Raw genomic sequence first — 15,818 nt, 5'->3', positions numbered from 1 at the left:
ACATATCTGTGGGGACTTTTCAGTTAAACTTTATGGGCCTACTTTTGGTGTTGACACATGGCATAGGACACAGCAGGGGTGCAGTGCGATTATTTCCTTGACTGCGCTGGTTTGTATTGTGGTGACTTTCTTTGCGCGTCAATACAAGAAGAGGCATGGTTAGAGGGTGAGGCAATGCCGAACTAGCAGCACACTTAAATCCTGCTGCAAAGAATCAGTATGGTACACATTTCAGAGCAAGGAACCTCTTTAAGTGAATGAGAATTGGCTTTTTTGGCCCCTTTTTGTGTGGTACAGCAAAAAGGGGGGTGAAATTCTGTTGTTATGAAAATGGATTTGTGAATTTGCCTGTCAAGTAATCGAGGGGTGATAGTGGCTCAGTGGATAGAGTGGGTGTTTCATGTACAAAGGCTGTGTCATCGCTGCAGCAACCATGGGTTCGATTTCGGCCTGGGCCTTTGCTGCATCTCATCCCCTCGCTCTCTTCCCCTTTCACACTTGTGCTGTCCTATCAACTAAAGGCAAAAACGCCCCCAAAAATAATATTTTTATTAAAAAAGTAATTTAAAGATTTGGGCAGCAAATCAGGACGGTAAGTATATATGTAAAACAATATGTTTCCAGTGAAGAACGGGATTCCCAAATTGTCAAGTGAAAATAAATGTGATTGTCCACAAAATTCTGGCCTCAAAATGACTAAAAGTGCATTTTGTATACCCCCGAGTCGCAAAAAATCTTATTGATTACATAACCTTTTTACACGCCTGTGGTATGACTTACTGCTTCTCAATACCCGTCCAGAATGGAGAAACCTGGAAGGTTGACAACTGCACAACAGCTACCTGCATCCACGGCAACATCACAGAGACAACTGCTCCCTGCGCCACGCAATCTAAACCTGTCTGTGCTAACGGACGCCAAGCTGTCAAGGTCTATGATGATGACGGGTGCTGCTTCCAATACGAATGTGAATGTAAGTTGAAAATGTAAATTTTTCTTTTTCAGTTTACAATTTTGATTTTGTATGCAGCAGAGGATCTTAGTTTGTAAAATGATGATTGACATCTCTTCTGCAAATTAATAGCAGTTGCACTAAAAGTAGAAAGCACTGAGGGCCAGATTTACTAATAAAATGATTTAGTGTAAAAGTGCTCAGCAGTTTTTATTGAATTTGCAATCAGCTTGTATTCAGCATCAGATTTACTAAGGCAGCAGCCCATTACACCGTTAGCTAAAAAAACAAAGTAGTGGTCTTCATTACAAACATCTACTCTGGCAGCAATTTACCTGCACCTGAGAAAAACATTTTGACTATTACTCATAATTATATTACCCCATGTCTAATTATTTATGAGCAATGAACACTCTCCTGTGATTTCACATTTAATTGAGGGTTGAGTTCAAGTTAAAGTTTGATTAACACAAACCAAAAGTTGTTTGCATGACAGTAATCTGTAACTGAATGTTGTTTTGAAATGTTAAATTGTACCAAAGTTTGATACAGTCACTTGAGGAAAATGTTTGCCCTGTTTTTTTCTGAATTGATGAGATTGTGTTATTAATTGAACAAAAAGTTTTATTTTATTTCTTTTTCAGAATTCTGAGATAAAAAATCATATTCATTCAATTAAAAAGTTTCTTCTTTGAAAAAAACAATCTTGTTGACTTTGAAAAACAGGGCAATTTATTTCCCTCAAATGAATGCATTACTCTTCTGTAAATGTTAGATTGGACCTTCGTTAAAATCCACATAGGGATACCTGAAATGCCATGCCATCATCCCTTCATGATTTAATAGCCATTTTTGTCAAAAAGGCCACACAATGAAAAAGAAAAACAACTACAGTGATGTGGCATATCACAAAACAAAAAAATGTTTTCAATAAGGATGTTATCTAGAACATATTCAGAAAAATGTAACTGTAACTGACCCAGATACAAAATTGCTTCAGTACTTTAAGCTCCTAAAAGAACTTTGTGATTCTGTGGTAGATATAAACTGCTAATTAAAAAAGCACGCCTTTCTGGTCAGAGTTAACAATGTTTTCTGCTCGTAGCAGTTGTTGATTAAATATCCATTCATGGTTCTTTTTCTCCTGCAGGCGTGTGCAGTGTCTGGTCTGGATCCCACTACAAGACATTTGATGGAAGATCATACGATTTCAATGAGAACTGCTCCTACTACCTGGTCAAAGAGATTACAACTAAATATGACCTGACTATAATACTGAATAACCAGGACTGTGACCCTTCAGACGGCACATTCTGCCCCCAGTCTCTCACTGTCAAGTACAAGACCAACACGGTAGTTTTGACACAGATGAAGATTGCAGGAACAGTAACTAACGTGGTAAGTACTACCTGTCTTCAGCAGGTATTTAGTATTACTAAATTAATGTTCTAAGTGGTTTGATGCATGGTACAGTTAGAAATTCTGCTGTGCAGCCTCTGTCAAAAGCACTTTTATCTGTAACCACACGAGAAAAACTAAATATGAAATACTCTACAGATCCCACATAAACCTTTTATTCTTAATCAAATGAACAACTAGATATCTCCACTTTGTGTAAAATATAAGAGAAACACACAGGCATACATTCACAATTTTTTAGGAATGCCCTAAGATCTCAAAATTCTGAAGTAATATTGCACAGGAATTTAGCAAAAAAAAGAAGACACTAAAATAACCAAAGATGCAGGCCTCTTCATACTGAGCTTTTCATCTAAAACACTTTCCCTGAGTCAATATGGATTCAAACTAGTGACAAAGCCTTGTCAGCTGCAGTTGCACCCTAAAATTTGTAACCTCTAACCCTGAGAAAGACTAATGGCACGAGTGAAGGGGGAAGATTGGTCTATTGGGGGGAACTTTGCCACCTTTCTTAATGTATCTGCCTTTTTTGGTATAGAAAGTGTTTTTTTTCCCTTTATTTACTCTTTATTTATTCTTTTTTTTATTTAATCTGTAATTATTCTCAATTTATTAATTTTATTTATTTTGAAAAAACAAAACCAAAAAAAACTGAAATTCTGCTCAGTTCAAATTCTTCTCTAATGGGTCTTTTGTTCCTTTGTCCCACAGGTGTATGTGAATCAGAAACGAATCTATCCCGCCTACCAAAATGCTGCCCTGCGCCTCACCAGCACAGATATGGTGATCACATTGGAGATACATGATATCAAGACAACAGTGATCTATCGGGGCTCCTCATTCAGCATCGACGTTCCTTATTCCCTCTTTGGTGGCAACACCGAGGGACAGTGTGGTGAGTCAGCAGAGCATTTGATCTTTAACCCACTCAGTGATACCTAGTTGGCCAAATCCAGGAGGACACGTGAGAGAGCTTTCTGACGCTGCGCCATGTAGCTGCAAAAAATTTAACTTGTATGAAATTCACCTTGGAGCACCACCTTTCGAAAAGGGAAGATGATAACCAGTCAATAGTTTCAGCTCATCAGCCTCATAAAATGTACTAAACCCTTCGTCTGGAGCTCAGTTTAATAGTTACCTCTCAGAGACTGTTCATGCATGTGGCATACATTTTGGCAAGATGTGTGTATTTTTGTTAAATCTCTGAGTTTCCAGCTCAGTTGCTATAATAAGTCAAAGATGATGCTGTACATCCAGACTGTGCGTAAAAATGCACCATTGAAACCCATTAAAACTGCAATTATTGATCCAGAGCCATCAAAGCATAAAAACATGCACTGTATTATTTATGGGTGTACTTCGGGCCTTTTGCCTTGGAATTTGTAATTTTTACTATTTTCCACCTGGTGACATCATTTTTTCTTATATTTAGCTTATGGGGAAAATACATGCTATTTCCACTAGGAGCGCTGTTGCAATTAATGTTACTGCTAATCAAAATCTACTTTGCACATGCATCACGGCAAAAACCTGTCACTTAAGGGGTTAAAATTCTGAAAATGAATGAGTATTTGATATTTATGATTAGGACTGATGTTGGTTAGAAAATAACATTTAGGTGTAATATCCTTTAAAGCTTGATTTTTAAAAGTGCATTTTGTGTAATATTTAATTGGGCCCTAAGGGTTAAAATACAAACCATTATTATCCCTTTTCTCTTACCTCTCTTACCTCTTAGAAAAATGTTAAATGTCACAAATGTACTCTTTAATCCCTCATAAGTGCTATCTGAGAACAGCGTTTTTTATGTGGGTGATTCTGGCTTCATCCTCCTGCCTCTTCTTTTCCAGGAACCTGCGACAACTCACAGAACAACGACTGCCGCTCTCCAAACGGCCAGGTGGAAAGCTGCATCGACTCTGCAGGCCAGTGGCACGTCCCAGGTACCCCCTGTGTCACCCCCACAGCCCCATCAATTACTACCACAGTGGCCGGGACCACCACAAAACCAGTATACACAACTACAAAGCCTATTTGCAAACCAGCCATTTGTGATGTCATAACCAGCAGGTGAGGGGAAGCACAGAATATCAAAAAAACTATTTATTCTTTTCAGATCTATGCATCTCTTTAATGTAGCACACACTCGTAAATGCCTTTGTATTTTGCTTATTATGCATCTATCCTGTTAGCTTGAAAATCCAACAATATCTGGAATATCATGTATTGAATGTTAAAAGGGTCTGTGCTACAATCAAAAGAAAACACAGTTTTGGGTCGTTTTCAGCAGAAAAAGACACACAGTCCTCTACCATTATGTAAGCTGTTGTAAATTATGACAAATTTTAGAGGAGAAACTGAACTTTTTAGCCATCTTCTCTTTTTTTTAAATGACAGAACCTGCATTTTCTAATTTTTGTACTGCTTTTTGTGATGGTTGTCAAGAATTTTTCTTTTTACAATGTCCTAAAATGTTGGTGGGTTATGACATTTTTTCTGCAATAAAATTTGCAGTTTTTTTATGTGAAACAGCTCAATTTGATGGCAGAAGGAGACTTAGTAGATCTGCACATGCAGCTCAACCTGTGGATGCCCAGTGTGGCTTGATGTGGGCAAGTGTAACTAAAACAACCCAGTCGCGAGAAAAAATATTTGCAGCGTATGTATCTGTTAGGACTGGAACCAAATATTTGGCTATTCAAGCATTCGTTAATCGGGTTGGTTTTTCGGTTTTCAGTTTAGGCCTTCAGTTTTTTTTTAATTATTTAAAAATATTTTGCAGAGAACAAATGCAATTTCAGTATTTGTGATAGTGCTGCTGCGTCTGTGTACCACAATTTATTTGAAACAGTGAATGGTGGAGACTGTGTTGACAGATAATGAAAATAGTATAAATTAAATCACACCAAAAACAAACTGAAAATGTTGGGTGAAAAAACTCAATTCTGGACCGGCCTGAAAGAGAAACTTCATTAACTCTTTAGAGTATGCTCTGTAGTGTTCAGCATTATGATTCCCATTTTATAATGTTATTTTTATCAGTTCATTACAAATAAGGAAATCATGTGTAAAGTTAGAGAATGAGGAGTTTATAGTTTGGGAACTTCATAATAATTTATACCTTTTATGGGAGTTAATGTTTATTACAGGAATATTTTATCGCTTTCCATTTCATCAGAGATGGCGTTTAATTTTCGGGTTCACTACACACTGTCCGTTCTTGTGTGCTCCCTGCAGTGTTTTTGAGGACTGCCACTCAGTCATACCGCCAGGAACTTATGTGACATCCTGTGTGACTGACAACTGCAACAAGGACAACAAAACCTGCTCCAGCCTGGAGGCCTATGCTGCTGAGTGCGCCAATGCAGGAGTCTGCATCGACTGGAGGAACGCTACCAATGGGCTCTGTGGTAAGATTTACAGGCAGTAGTGTGTATTAAAGCTGTTGCGTGGAGTGCTGGAAAATATGCATGTAAACATGTTTCCATCTTACAGAACGCAAGTGTCCAAGTAACAAAGTATATAAAGCCTGTGGCCCCAATGTGGAGCATACATGCAATGACAGGTAAGCAATATGTCAATGATATATATATATATATATATGCTGTAAACCCCAGAGTTAGAGACATATTAGTTTAACACGGTAACAAAAAGGCAGTAGACACAGAATACTGACTAATAGCAATTACAATAATAAGCAGGATCACGGTGGAATTTTTAAGTAAAAAGATAAATTAGAGATTATATAAAACAACAAAACAGTATTTAAGTAAATAAATACAATTAAAAGATGAGTTAAAATACACATTTAAAAGAAAAAGAATTTAAAGAAGACATTACATAAAGGCAAGTCTATAAAAATGGGTTTTAGGAAGTGATTTAATAGAAGTGACTGATTCTACCATTTATATAGATAGATAGATAGATAGATAGATAGATAGATAGATAGATAGATAGATACAGACATAGATATGTAGTGAAGTCTTCAAACCACTGTTTTACTTACTACTCGTAATTCCACTTCTGTCATCAGATACAACTTGAAGTTCCAGGTAAATAGCAACATTAACAACACTAAGGAGGGTTGCTTCTGTCCTGCCGGCACCATGTTGTTCAACACTGTCTACGACACCTGTGTGACCTCCTGCGGTAAGAAAAAATCGCATAGAAAACTTGATTTGGCTGTGTCATAGAATATTTTTTTTCTCAAAAACAAAAAACTCTACAAACACTTGTTCCTGTTTGAATTTCAGATTGTGTTGGACCTGATGGAAAACCCAAACAGGTGAGAGCTCTGCATGTCACATATATTCATGTACACTAGTAAAGCGTGAGCTGCGTGTGTCTAAACTGGTTCCCATCTCTTAAACAGCCTGGTGACAAGTGGACAAGTGACTGCAACAACTGCATGTGTGACCCTGATACCATGAGCATCCACTGTGAGCCTGTCAAGTGCCCATCAGAACCGATCCCTGACTGCAGCAAACCTGGTCAGCAGCTGGTCAACGAGACCGACGGATGCTGCTCAAAACACCGTTGCGGTCAGTTGTAGAGTCACACAACAAGATACAAACAGCTGATGGCAGTAAAATCTGCATCTGATAAAGGTCAACCCACAGGCTCTCAAAAAATCAACGATCAGCAATGGGATTCGTAACTTCCACCACAAGTGTTTTTCCCAAAATGCTGAACTATTTCTTTAAAGGAGCAGTGTGTAGGTTTCAGAATTTAGTGGCTGTGAGGATTGCAGATTCAGCTGAAACATCTCCCCTGTGCCGTCAGGTTTTTATCGGGAGACAAATTATCCTCTGAGGTCTGTTCCTCTCCAAAACAAATGGGCCAGATGATTTAAAACGATTAAAACACTCAATAATTTCAAATTACATACCTGTGTTTCTCCGATGCTTTTTAGCTCGACAGTGATAACTTAAGATCCAGATGTTTGGGAGCCGAATTATCCACTCTTGCTTTCTAAAACAAATAGACCCGGTAAAAAAACAAACAAAAAAAACCCAAAACGTTGTTATAATAAACTTTAAGAAAATACTGTTATGATGTTAAATAAAGGAAATTATAAAGTTCAATAAAGTACTGTTATAGTATACATAGCGCCATTAAATGTGATGATTAATTCTCTGTAAGCTGGAAACAAACTAACAGCTGATCACAAAATGTGACTTAATAGTCACAGTCTGGAGCTCTGCAACAAAACTGCTTTGTGTGTGTGTGTGTGTGTGTGTGTCTGTGAGAAGCAGAGAGCCGAAGAACCCAGAGGGAAAAACAAAATGCCGAAGCGAGTCTCATGCCTGTGGCTAAAAAAAAAAAGAGAGAATTTGTACTCGATGTTCACGATAATGTCATTTTATACATTGCACGTGGAACGAGCCGCGATACATCGAGTATATTCGATATATATTGTCGCACCCCTAATCAGACACCTTTCTTTCCCGACAGAATGCAATGAAAACCTGTGTCCCGGCGCTCCCACCTGCAAGCTGGGCTTCCAACTTAACACCACTGAACCCGACGACGGCTCCTGCTGCAAAGCCTACGAGTGTGGTATGTACTCTAGTCTGTCACCGCAGCATAATCTGCAGATGTACAACATGTAAGGCACAACTGTAAGAGGTTTGTTATTAAAGAATTTTAGCAGCTGAAAAATATCACAGAGAGAAATTAACATCTGGCATCAGTGTAGTCGTAAATGCCAAAATGTAAAATAAAGCTGCAAATTACTTCACATTGGAAGAGGTTTAACTACAGGGATAAAGGGATCTTTTTTGGAATAAGAGCAAGAAAAGAACATTTTGTGCATGTAAACGATGTCAGTGTTGACCTAACTTATGTTTTATTTGTTTTTGCAGTTCCTAAAGGTGTATGCGTCTATGACATGAAAGAGTACGAGGTAAGGACACATGACAATGTTACCGGTCTGTCACTAGGCAGGTTTCCATTACAGATTCACGCAAAACTTAAGAGGTATTTGGGAAATTTCGATAAAAACACAATTGTGAGATGACTGCGTTTCCACGACTTCTCCTCTGGTGATAACATTTCAGTAACCATGGCGATGGATTTTCAAAACATTAGCAGGTTTATTTCTTTAGCAGCCACCGCACTAGCCGTCATTATTTCCAATCCAAGGACATGCAAGCGTGTTATGTGAGCAACAAGTGAGCCGCTCCCACGAATGAGGGATTTCTGGGAGCTGATAGTCCACGATTCACAGAGGAACTGACTCTTGCTGATTATCTGCTCAACTTTCTCAGAGTTATGTGATGCAATAACAGCTCCTGTAGCTCCTGCTGCATCATGAGGGAGCCAGTTCCTACTGACAAACACATAGACACAGCATCATGTGACCTAGAAAAGACTAAAAAGTGTTTCCACTGCAGGTTTGCAAAATATGTCTTTTTCGAATCCCCTGAAATACCAACTCATGCAAGCGTAAAAACTTTTCTGCATTAAATGGAAGAGTTTTCCAAATTAACGACTGCTTTCATTAGGCTCATTTAATATTCACAGTTTCAGTTTGCACAGTTTTAACAGAAACCTGCCTATGACATCAGTTTTGCTCCTCTTGGTTTGTCTGTAATACGTTAACGTAAACTTTAACTAAAATGCAACATTGGATCTTTTTTGTTGGTCCGGAACAAATGACCTTGAGTACGATTGTGAAGCGTTCTTACAACACTAAATTCATGTTTCTATTTTATAGCCTGGTGAGAAGATACCAACCTCAGAAAAGACAGAACCACCACTGGAAGAACCATCAGTAACAGAAAAACCAACAACAACAAGAGGGCCATCAGGACCTGGACAACAGGGAACAACAGCAGGACCATCAGGACCTGGACAGCAGGGAACAACAGCAGGACCATCAGGACCTGGACAACAGGGAACAACAGCAGGACCATCAGGACCTGGACAACAGGGAACAACAAGAGGACCATCAGGACCTGGTCAGCAGGGAACAACAGCAGGACCATCAGGACCTGGACAGCAGGGAACAACAGCAGGACCATCAGGACCTGGACAACAGGGAACAACAAGAGGACCATCAGGACCTGGACAACAGGGAACAACAGTAGGACCATCAGGACCTGGTCAGCAGGGAACAACAGCAGGACCATCAGGACCTGGTCAGCAGGGAACAACAGCAGGACCATCAGGACCTGGACAACAGGGAACAACAGCAGGACCATCAGGACCTGGTCAGCAGGGAACAACAAGAGGACCATCAGGACCTGGTCAGCAGGGAACAACAGCAGGACCATCAGGACCTGGTCAGCAGGGAACAACAAGAGGACCATCAGGACCTGGTCAGCAGGGAACAACAGCAGGACCATCAGAGGGCCAAACAACAACGGGACCTACAGGGGAGATGGTTTTCAGACCTGGGCCCTGCCAGGAGTGTTACTGTGGCCCCAAAATGGATCCCATCACCAAGCTCAACATCATTACCTGCACACCTGTTGTCTGTGACAAAACCTGCTCTCCAGTAAGCTCACCAACACACGAGCGCACACACACACACACTCACACACATTCACTGCAGGGGCACTTTCACACTCAGAGTGTGTTTACTTTGGTACAACTTTACCAAAAAACAGATAGGTCAAATTTAAACAATGAGACATGATATTATAATCGTTTAATAACGTCTAATTTCTTGAATCAGCATCAAGAATTAGACGTTCACCGTATCCACCTCATTCCTGAGGGCGCTGCTGTAGAAATGATTGAGTGTTTACCCTGTTTAATTTCAGATATCTTGTCTCTGAAATATTTCAACTGAATATAGGTCAAAAAGGATTCGGAAACTTGTTGCTATCCATTTTTAATTTACAGTGTCTCAACTTTTTTTGGAATTGGGGTTGAAGAATGCTCTATTTATTCAAATGCCATCCCCCAAAATTAACTAAACATGGAGGACACTCCAGTGCACAACCACAAATCACAGTGTTTTTTTTTTCACAAAGCCAAATGATGTTTGTTTTTTTCCTCACTCTCTCCAGGGTTATGAATATCATGAAGATCCAGAAAAATGCTGCGGAAAGTGTGTCCAGAAGAGCTGCATTTTCAACGCACCTGACAACACAACGCAGATCATTGAGGTCAGTGCTGCAGCTGTGTGTGTTTCTTACATTTTTAAAAGCCAAGAATGTGAAAAAATGTTGTTATCTGTAACAAGAGAGGTCTTTAAGCAATTCACATTTTTTTTTAAATTATTATTAATTGCTATTTTTATTAGTATTTGTTCTTCAAAGCTTAAATTTATGCTAATAATGGACTAACTTATAGAATGTAAGTTAAGATAGTCGACGCATGTGCACTTACTCCCACTGTACAAAAACAAAGCCAAAATATCCCGGATAAAGCCGTGCTATCTGGTGCTGGTGATATAATCTGGAGCCGGAGTCTGTGCAGTAGTGATCATAACTTCATGCCCGTCTGACCAATCATGAGCAGCATCATTGATCGTGAGCACACTGATTAGCTCGCAATCATCATATCAAAGTGACAGAAACCATCTTTGTGAGAAATTTATTTGGCGTGTTCTTTGAGGTTTTAGTTTGGCCCATGTCCCATTTACTAACATGAAGGGGCGGGCTTTATGACCTGTACTGCAGCCAGCCACCAGGGGGCGATCCAGATATTTGATCTTCGCTTTTTGGGAGCTGTCATGTTTCCATCTTTTTATACAGTCTATGGTGTGACACCAGATTTAAAAAAAGAATATTGTTGCTGTGGCTTCTTATGTTTTGGTTACCTAAAACGTCTCGCTCAGAGTCTGGTTGAACTAAAAGAAAACCTCTAAAGTCAGATATTCAGTTTCCCCAGTAAGTACATTTTGTTTTAATGGTTTTTATCCGGTATTTCGCAAGCACATATTACCATTATCACAGTTTTCCATAGCTGTAAATGCGTTAGAATTAGCATGACCAACGGCCAAAACGCCAAGTTGGAGACTTAAAAAGGGGAGTCCATAAAACCAGTTGGTGACCTCACGATTTTTAAATGTTTTTTATTTTATTTTATTTTATTCATGTTCAATGTCCCTAAATCTTAAATAAATGCAAAATGATCTGACTAAGAGTCTGCACTTCCTGTTGGTGCAGGTCGGCGGCACTTATGTTCCACCTGATAACAAGTGTGTGAAATACACCTGTGAGGAGATCAACGGACAGTTTGTTACCAAGGAAACCCAGAAAACGTGTCCACCCTACAACCCCGATGACTGCGAGCCTGTGAGTTTATCCACCAATACACACACACACACACACATACGCACACACACACAAACTGTCTAACTTACAACGTGACATGTCTTTGTCCTCCAGGACACTGAGACAATTGAGGCTGATGGCTGCTGCAAGAGCTGTAAGTTTTTGGTGTCAACATGTTTTAGTTCAGAACTTGTAAATCCAAAACCATGAGCTGATTTTAGGAACAGGAAGTTGAGAAAGCGTTGTGTGTATGTGTCATTGTTGGAGCCTGACAGCTGTTGTGTGTTCCAGGCAAGATAAAGAGCGTCTGTGAGGTCAAGAGTGAGAACACGGTCATCGAGGTGAACGAGTGTAAGACCCTGACGCCGGTCAACATGACGTACTGCGCTGGACACTGTGGAAGCACCTCCATGTGAGTCCATTCAGCACCAAATTAGTCTCACTTGGCCTGCTTCAGTCGACAGATCATGGTCGGGGGGTCGGGGTGGGGTTTCGGGGTGAGGGCCGAATTGGCGAGGGGGAAAACAAGTCATTCCCTCAGCCTAAAAATGCCGGGAAAGTGTTTTTTCAAACTTAAAAGAGACAATCAGAATGTCAACAGGATGTTAGACAAAGTCAAATTATTATGCTAGTCTGACTAAAGCTTTTTTTAAACACGTCCGAATATTCAGCTGAAGTCAAACTAAGTTGAGGCGGACGAACATATACAACTTGAAAAAGTAGTATTTCATATTTATTTGAAATATAAATGTCACACTACAGCCACCTCCCAACTCTGATAAATACAGTACAGTCCCCCAGCTCAGGCACGGAAGCTAAGCGATGTCCTGCCGTGGACGGTCGCATCAAAACGTACTGAAGCCACCTAAAAAAACAATATCAGTTTCATTGTTCATTATCTTTGAACATTTGCTCCTCTTTAGCCTCCACAGCAGCTGATGGAGGCAGCAGTAGAGCAGCGATACTTTTTTGTAAATAATGTTGTAAATATGTTTTAAAAAGCTAAAGAAAAATGTCAAGAAAACAATTATTATTTTATTTTTGTGTTGATGTTATATAATTAAAATCATGTTACAGAATAATTATTACTTTTAAGCATTTTCCTCCTTTTTTTACTTTCTATTTATTCTTTTTTTGTTGCTTATTTTCAGGTAGTTTTCTTTTCTTTTTCACTAATTTCTTGCAAATTTTTGGGAACTTATTTACAGTGTTTCTTTGCTTTCTGCCAAGGTTTTTAAAAGAAATCAAGTAAATTTACTCAGGTTTTACAGGGTTAACATGGATACTGTGCTTCCATACGAATGCACATTTTACCATCTTGCCCTGATTTAAAAGTTGCACCACTTTTTGCTGGATTGAAACTTTAAATTAGCATGAGCACAACAAAACGGGCCACAGGACAAGATATTAATGCAGAGCTCTTTGTTTTTTGTGCAGGTATTCAGCAGCAGCTAACTCGATGATGCACAAGTGTGAGTGTTGCCAGGAGGCCAAAACCAGTAAGAGGCAGGTGGAGCTGACCTGCACCAACGGCTCCAAGGTCCAGCACACCTACACCTTCGTGGAAACATGCAGCTGCACAAAAACAGAGTGTGTGCCAGGAACATCGCGCCGCAGGAGACGTTGATCGGTTACTGACCGCTCTTCACTGGACTGAAAACACACAAACATGAAGCGAGACTTTAACTCTTTATTCTGGTCAGGTTGTATTATTTATGGACCAACATGTGCTGTTTATGGGTGTCACAACATATTAATGTGATGTAAACTTTCTTTATCTAGGGATTTCTAAGAGGAATATTATTAAAATTATATTTGTGCAACACAAACACTGGCATCTATGTTGTTATTTTTTAATCTGGGGAATTATTAATATGAAATTTCTTGGCGCCACCATGTGCCACACTCTGAAGTGGGAGACCAACAACCATTAACCCTAAAATTAACTCTTTAAAACCTGAGCAAGTTGGCTTGATTTCTTAAAAAAAAAACGTGTTGAAGGCAATGAGCAGCTTCAGAAGAAATGATCACCCCCAAAAAAACATACCAAAAAGGTACAAGAAAATCTAAAGAAATGAAAGAAGTTAAGATTTTTAAGAAGTACAAGAAAATTAGCTGGGAAAAAAATAAAAAACAAAACAAAATAAATGTTTTTAAAAACCTGGTAGCAAGCAAATGACGAAATGACTTGGAAAGAAAAAGACTCAAAATGCACTATATATACAATAAACACACTAGTAATAAAAAATGAAAAGGTAATAAAACTAAACAAAGTGTTTGTTATTCAGGAGAGACTTGCTGTTGTTCTAAAAACACGTTCGGTCACTCTCAGTATGATCTTGTTACTGTGAGTTCATGACTTTGTTCCAGTTTTTCTTGTAATGTCTACAAGAAACCACAGGAGGTCACCAGCACGCTCTGATGCTGCTGCGTCTTCGCCAAAAACCTGGTTTGGTTTTCTGTCACTAAAGTTTTCACTAAAGAGAGTCCTGCCTCAAGGAAACTCCAAAAGAATAAAAGGTCAGAGATCAGTGACGGAGTTTTAATACCAGACTTTGGTGTCAGTTCTGTTTGAGTCAAAAGAGCGGGAACAGCAAATTATGTCATAGATAGATAGATAGATAGATAGATAGATAGATAGATGGATAACCACACACAACATAAGAAAAACATCTGTAATTTTTGGGAGTCACTCAGTCATTCAGAAAAAAAGTATCTATAAATTTTTTTAGACTCTGCTCCTGGACATGAAAGTTACGTTTTGCATCCCAGTTGCTCAGAATAGTTGCGTTAGACTGTATTACAGGTAATACAAATACTAAAGTTTATTTTTATAGCACTTATCAAAACCAGCATTAGGTACAAAGGGCTTTACACATAGAACCACAATAAAACACACACAGAAAAAAAGTCTTAAAAAAACATTTCAAATCAAACAAAATATAATAATAATAATAAGATTATTAATAATAATAATAATCCTCAAAAGAAAAATTATAGAAATGTTTTTCTAAAAAAAAAAAAATCTTCAAAAGTGATTTAAAAGAAGACAGTAACAAGCCGCCGTTCTGCAGGCTGACAGTTCAACAAGGTGTATCTAATGAAGTGGACACTGTGACAGCTGGACACTATTAATACGCTGTGGATAATAAGCTCATCAATAATAAAATGTTTGACCCGGACCTGCTTGAGCCTGCTTTGGTAAAGCGGAGTTTATCAGTCACTGTTTGCTTATCGCTGAGCATTCACACAGATTAGTTTCTGCTCTCTAACTCAGCAGCTGCTGCTTTTATGGAGGAAGTTTTGCATCCTGGCTTCAGAGGATAATCAAGTTATTGAAACTGTAAAACTGTGAAGCAGTATTATTTATATGTCGGCTGTAAAGACCTATGGCATTATCATGCCAGCTGGTAAAAAAAAAAAAAAAAAAAAAAAAAGTTTGTGATGTTTTTTTGTTGTTGTTGTTGTTGTCATAAATAGACCAACAGAAATAATTTAGACATTTTTAAAAAATATTTTTTGAGGGATACACACTTGCATATGTCACCTTAACCCTTTGAAACCCGGACTGACATCAGTTTTCTTGTGGTGCGTTCAGATGCTTTTTACAAGCTATTTGACCCTTTGAAACCTGAGAAAATTGGTATGATTATTTTAAAAACTGTTTAGCGAAATATGTCTCACGAATTGCAAAGAAGTAAAATGTTTGACAAAATTTACCTAGAAATATTTTTTTAAAGGGAGTGGAGAATTATTAAAAAAAATAAAATAAAAAAAATAGGGAAAATGCCTGACGAGATCTTGAGAAAATGATCCTGTTATCTTCAGAAAAATGAGTGAGAAAAAAAAAGGAAATGAATGTATGGCCACTTTGGGCTTCCATATAAAGGCATTATTTGAATTTAAACAATTTTGTACTACATAGGGCCCACCCCCCCATTCAGTTATGTAACAAAAAGGGGAAGAAAAAAAGGACAAAAAAATCCTGCAGGACAAACTATATACAACTGTTTAATAATAATAATACAATAATAATACATTTTATTTATAAAGCGCTTTAAAAGGAACTCAAAGACACTGTACAAGAGTATAAAAACAACATGAACTTAGTTATATATCACACAAATTCACAGCAAACAAATCGACAACATACAAAAATAAAAAATAAATATTTAGCGACACATATACATATATCATATAATACTTTATTTTTACCT

General features: G+C 38.4%; 1 protein-coding gene across 1 annotated transcript in view; it reads left to right on the top strand.

The window, feature by feature from the left end:
- The window catches only part of LOC121943637 (mucin-2-like), a 51,465-nt gene extending 38,040 nt beyond the window's left edge, over positions 1-13,425 (top strand). Inside the window, exons 31-47 of the mRNA XM_042487213.1 lie at positions 802-973; positions 2,103-2,350; positions 3,083-3,266; positions 4,222-4,441; positions 5,609-5,781; positions 5,867-5,936; positions 6,405-6,520; positions 6,625-6,656; positions 6,744-6,912; positions 7,826-7,930; positions 8,236-8,276; positions 9,090-9,872; positions 10,390-10,488; positions 11,494-11,622; positions 11,716-11,755; positions 11,893-12,013; positions 13,039-13,425. Coding sequence (XP_042343147.1) covers positions 802-973; positions 2,103-2,350; positions 3,083-3,266; positions 4,222-4,441; positions 5,609-5,781; positions 5,867-5,936; positions 6,405-6,520; positions 6,625-6,656; positions 6,744-6,912; positions 7,826-7,930; positions 8,236-8,276; positions 9,090-9,872; positions 10,390-10,488; positions 11,494-11,622; positions 11,716-11,755; positions 11,893-12,013; positions 13,039-13,228 — 2,892 coding nt within the window. The 3' untranslated portion in view covers positions 13,229-13,425. The remainder of the gene's footprint in view (positions 1-801; positions 974-2,102; positions 2,351-3,082; positions 3,267-4,221; positions 4,442-5,608; positions 5,782-5,866; positions 5,937-6,404; positions 6,521-6,624; positions 6,657-6,743; positions 6,913-7,825; positions 7,931-8,235; positions 8,277-9,089; positions 9,873-10,389; positions 10,489-11,493; positions 11,623-11,715; positions 11,756-11,892; positions 12,014-13,038) is intronic.
- The last annotated feature ends 2,393 nt before the right edge of the window (positions 13,426-15,818 follow it).

This window comes from Plectropomus leopardus, chromosome 1 (genome assembly GCF_008729295.1).
Source record: "Plectropomus leopardus isolate mb chromosome 1, YSFRI_Pleo_2.0, whole genome shotgun sequence".
In the NCBI taxonomy this organism is placed as follows: domain Eukaryota; kingdom Metazoa; phylum Chordata; class Actinopteri; order Perciformes; family Serranidae; genus Plectropomus; species Plectropomus leopardus.
Note: the sequence above shows the minus strand (reverse complement) of the source record. Positions and strands in the feature narration are given on the sequence as shown.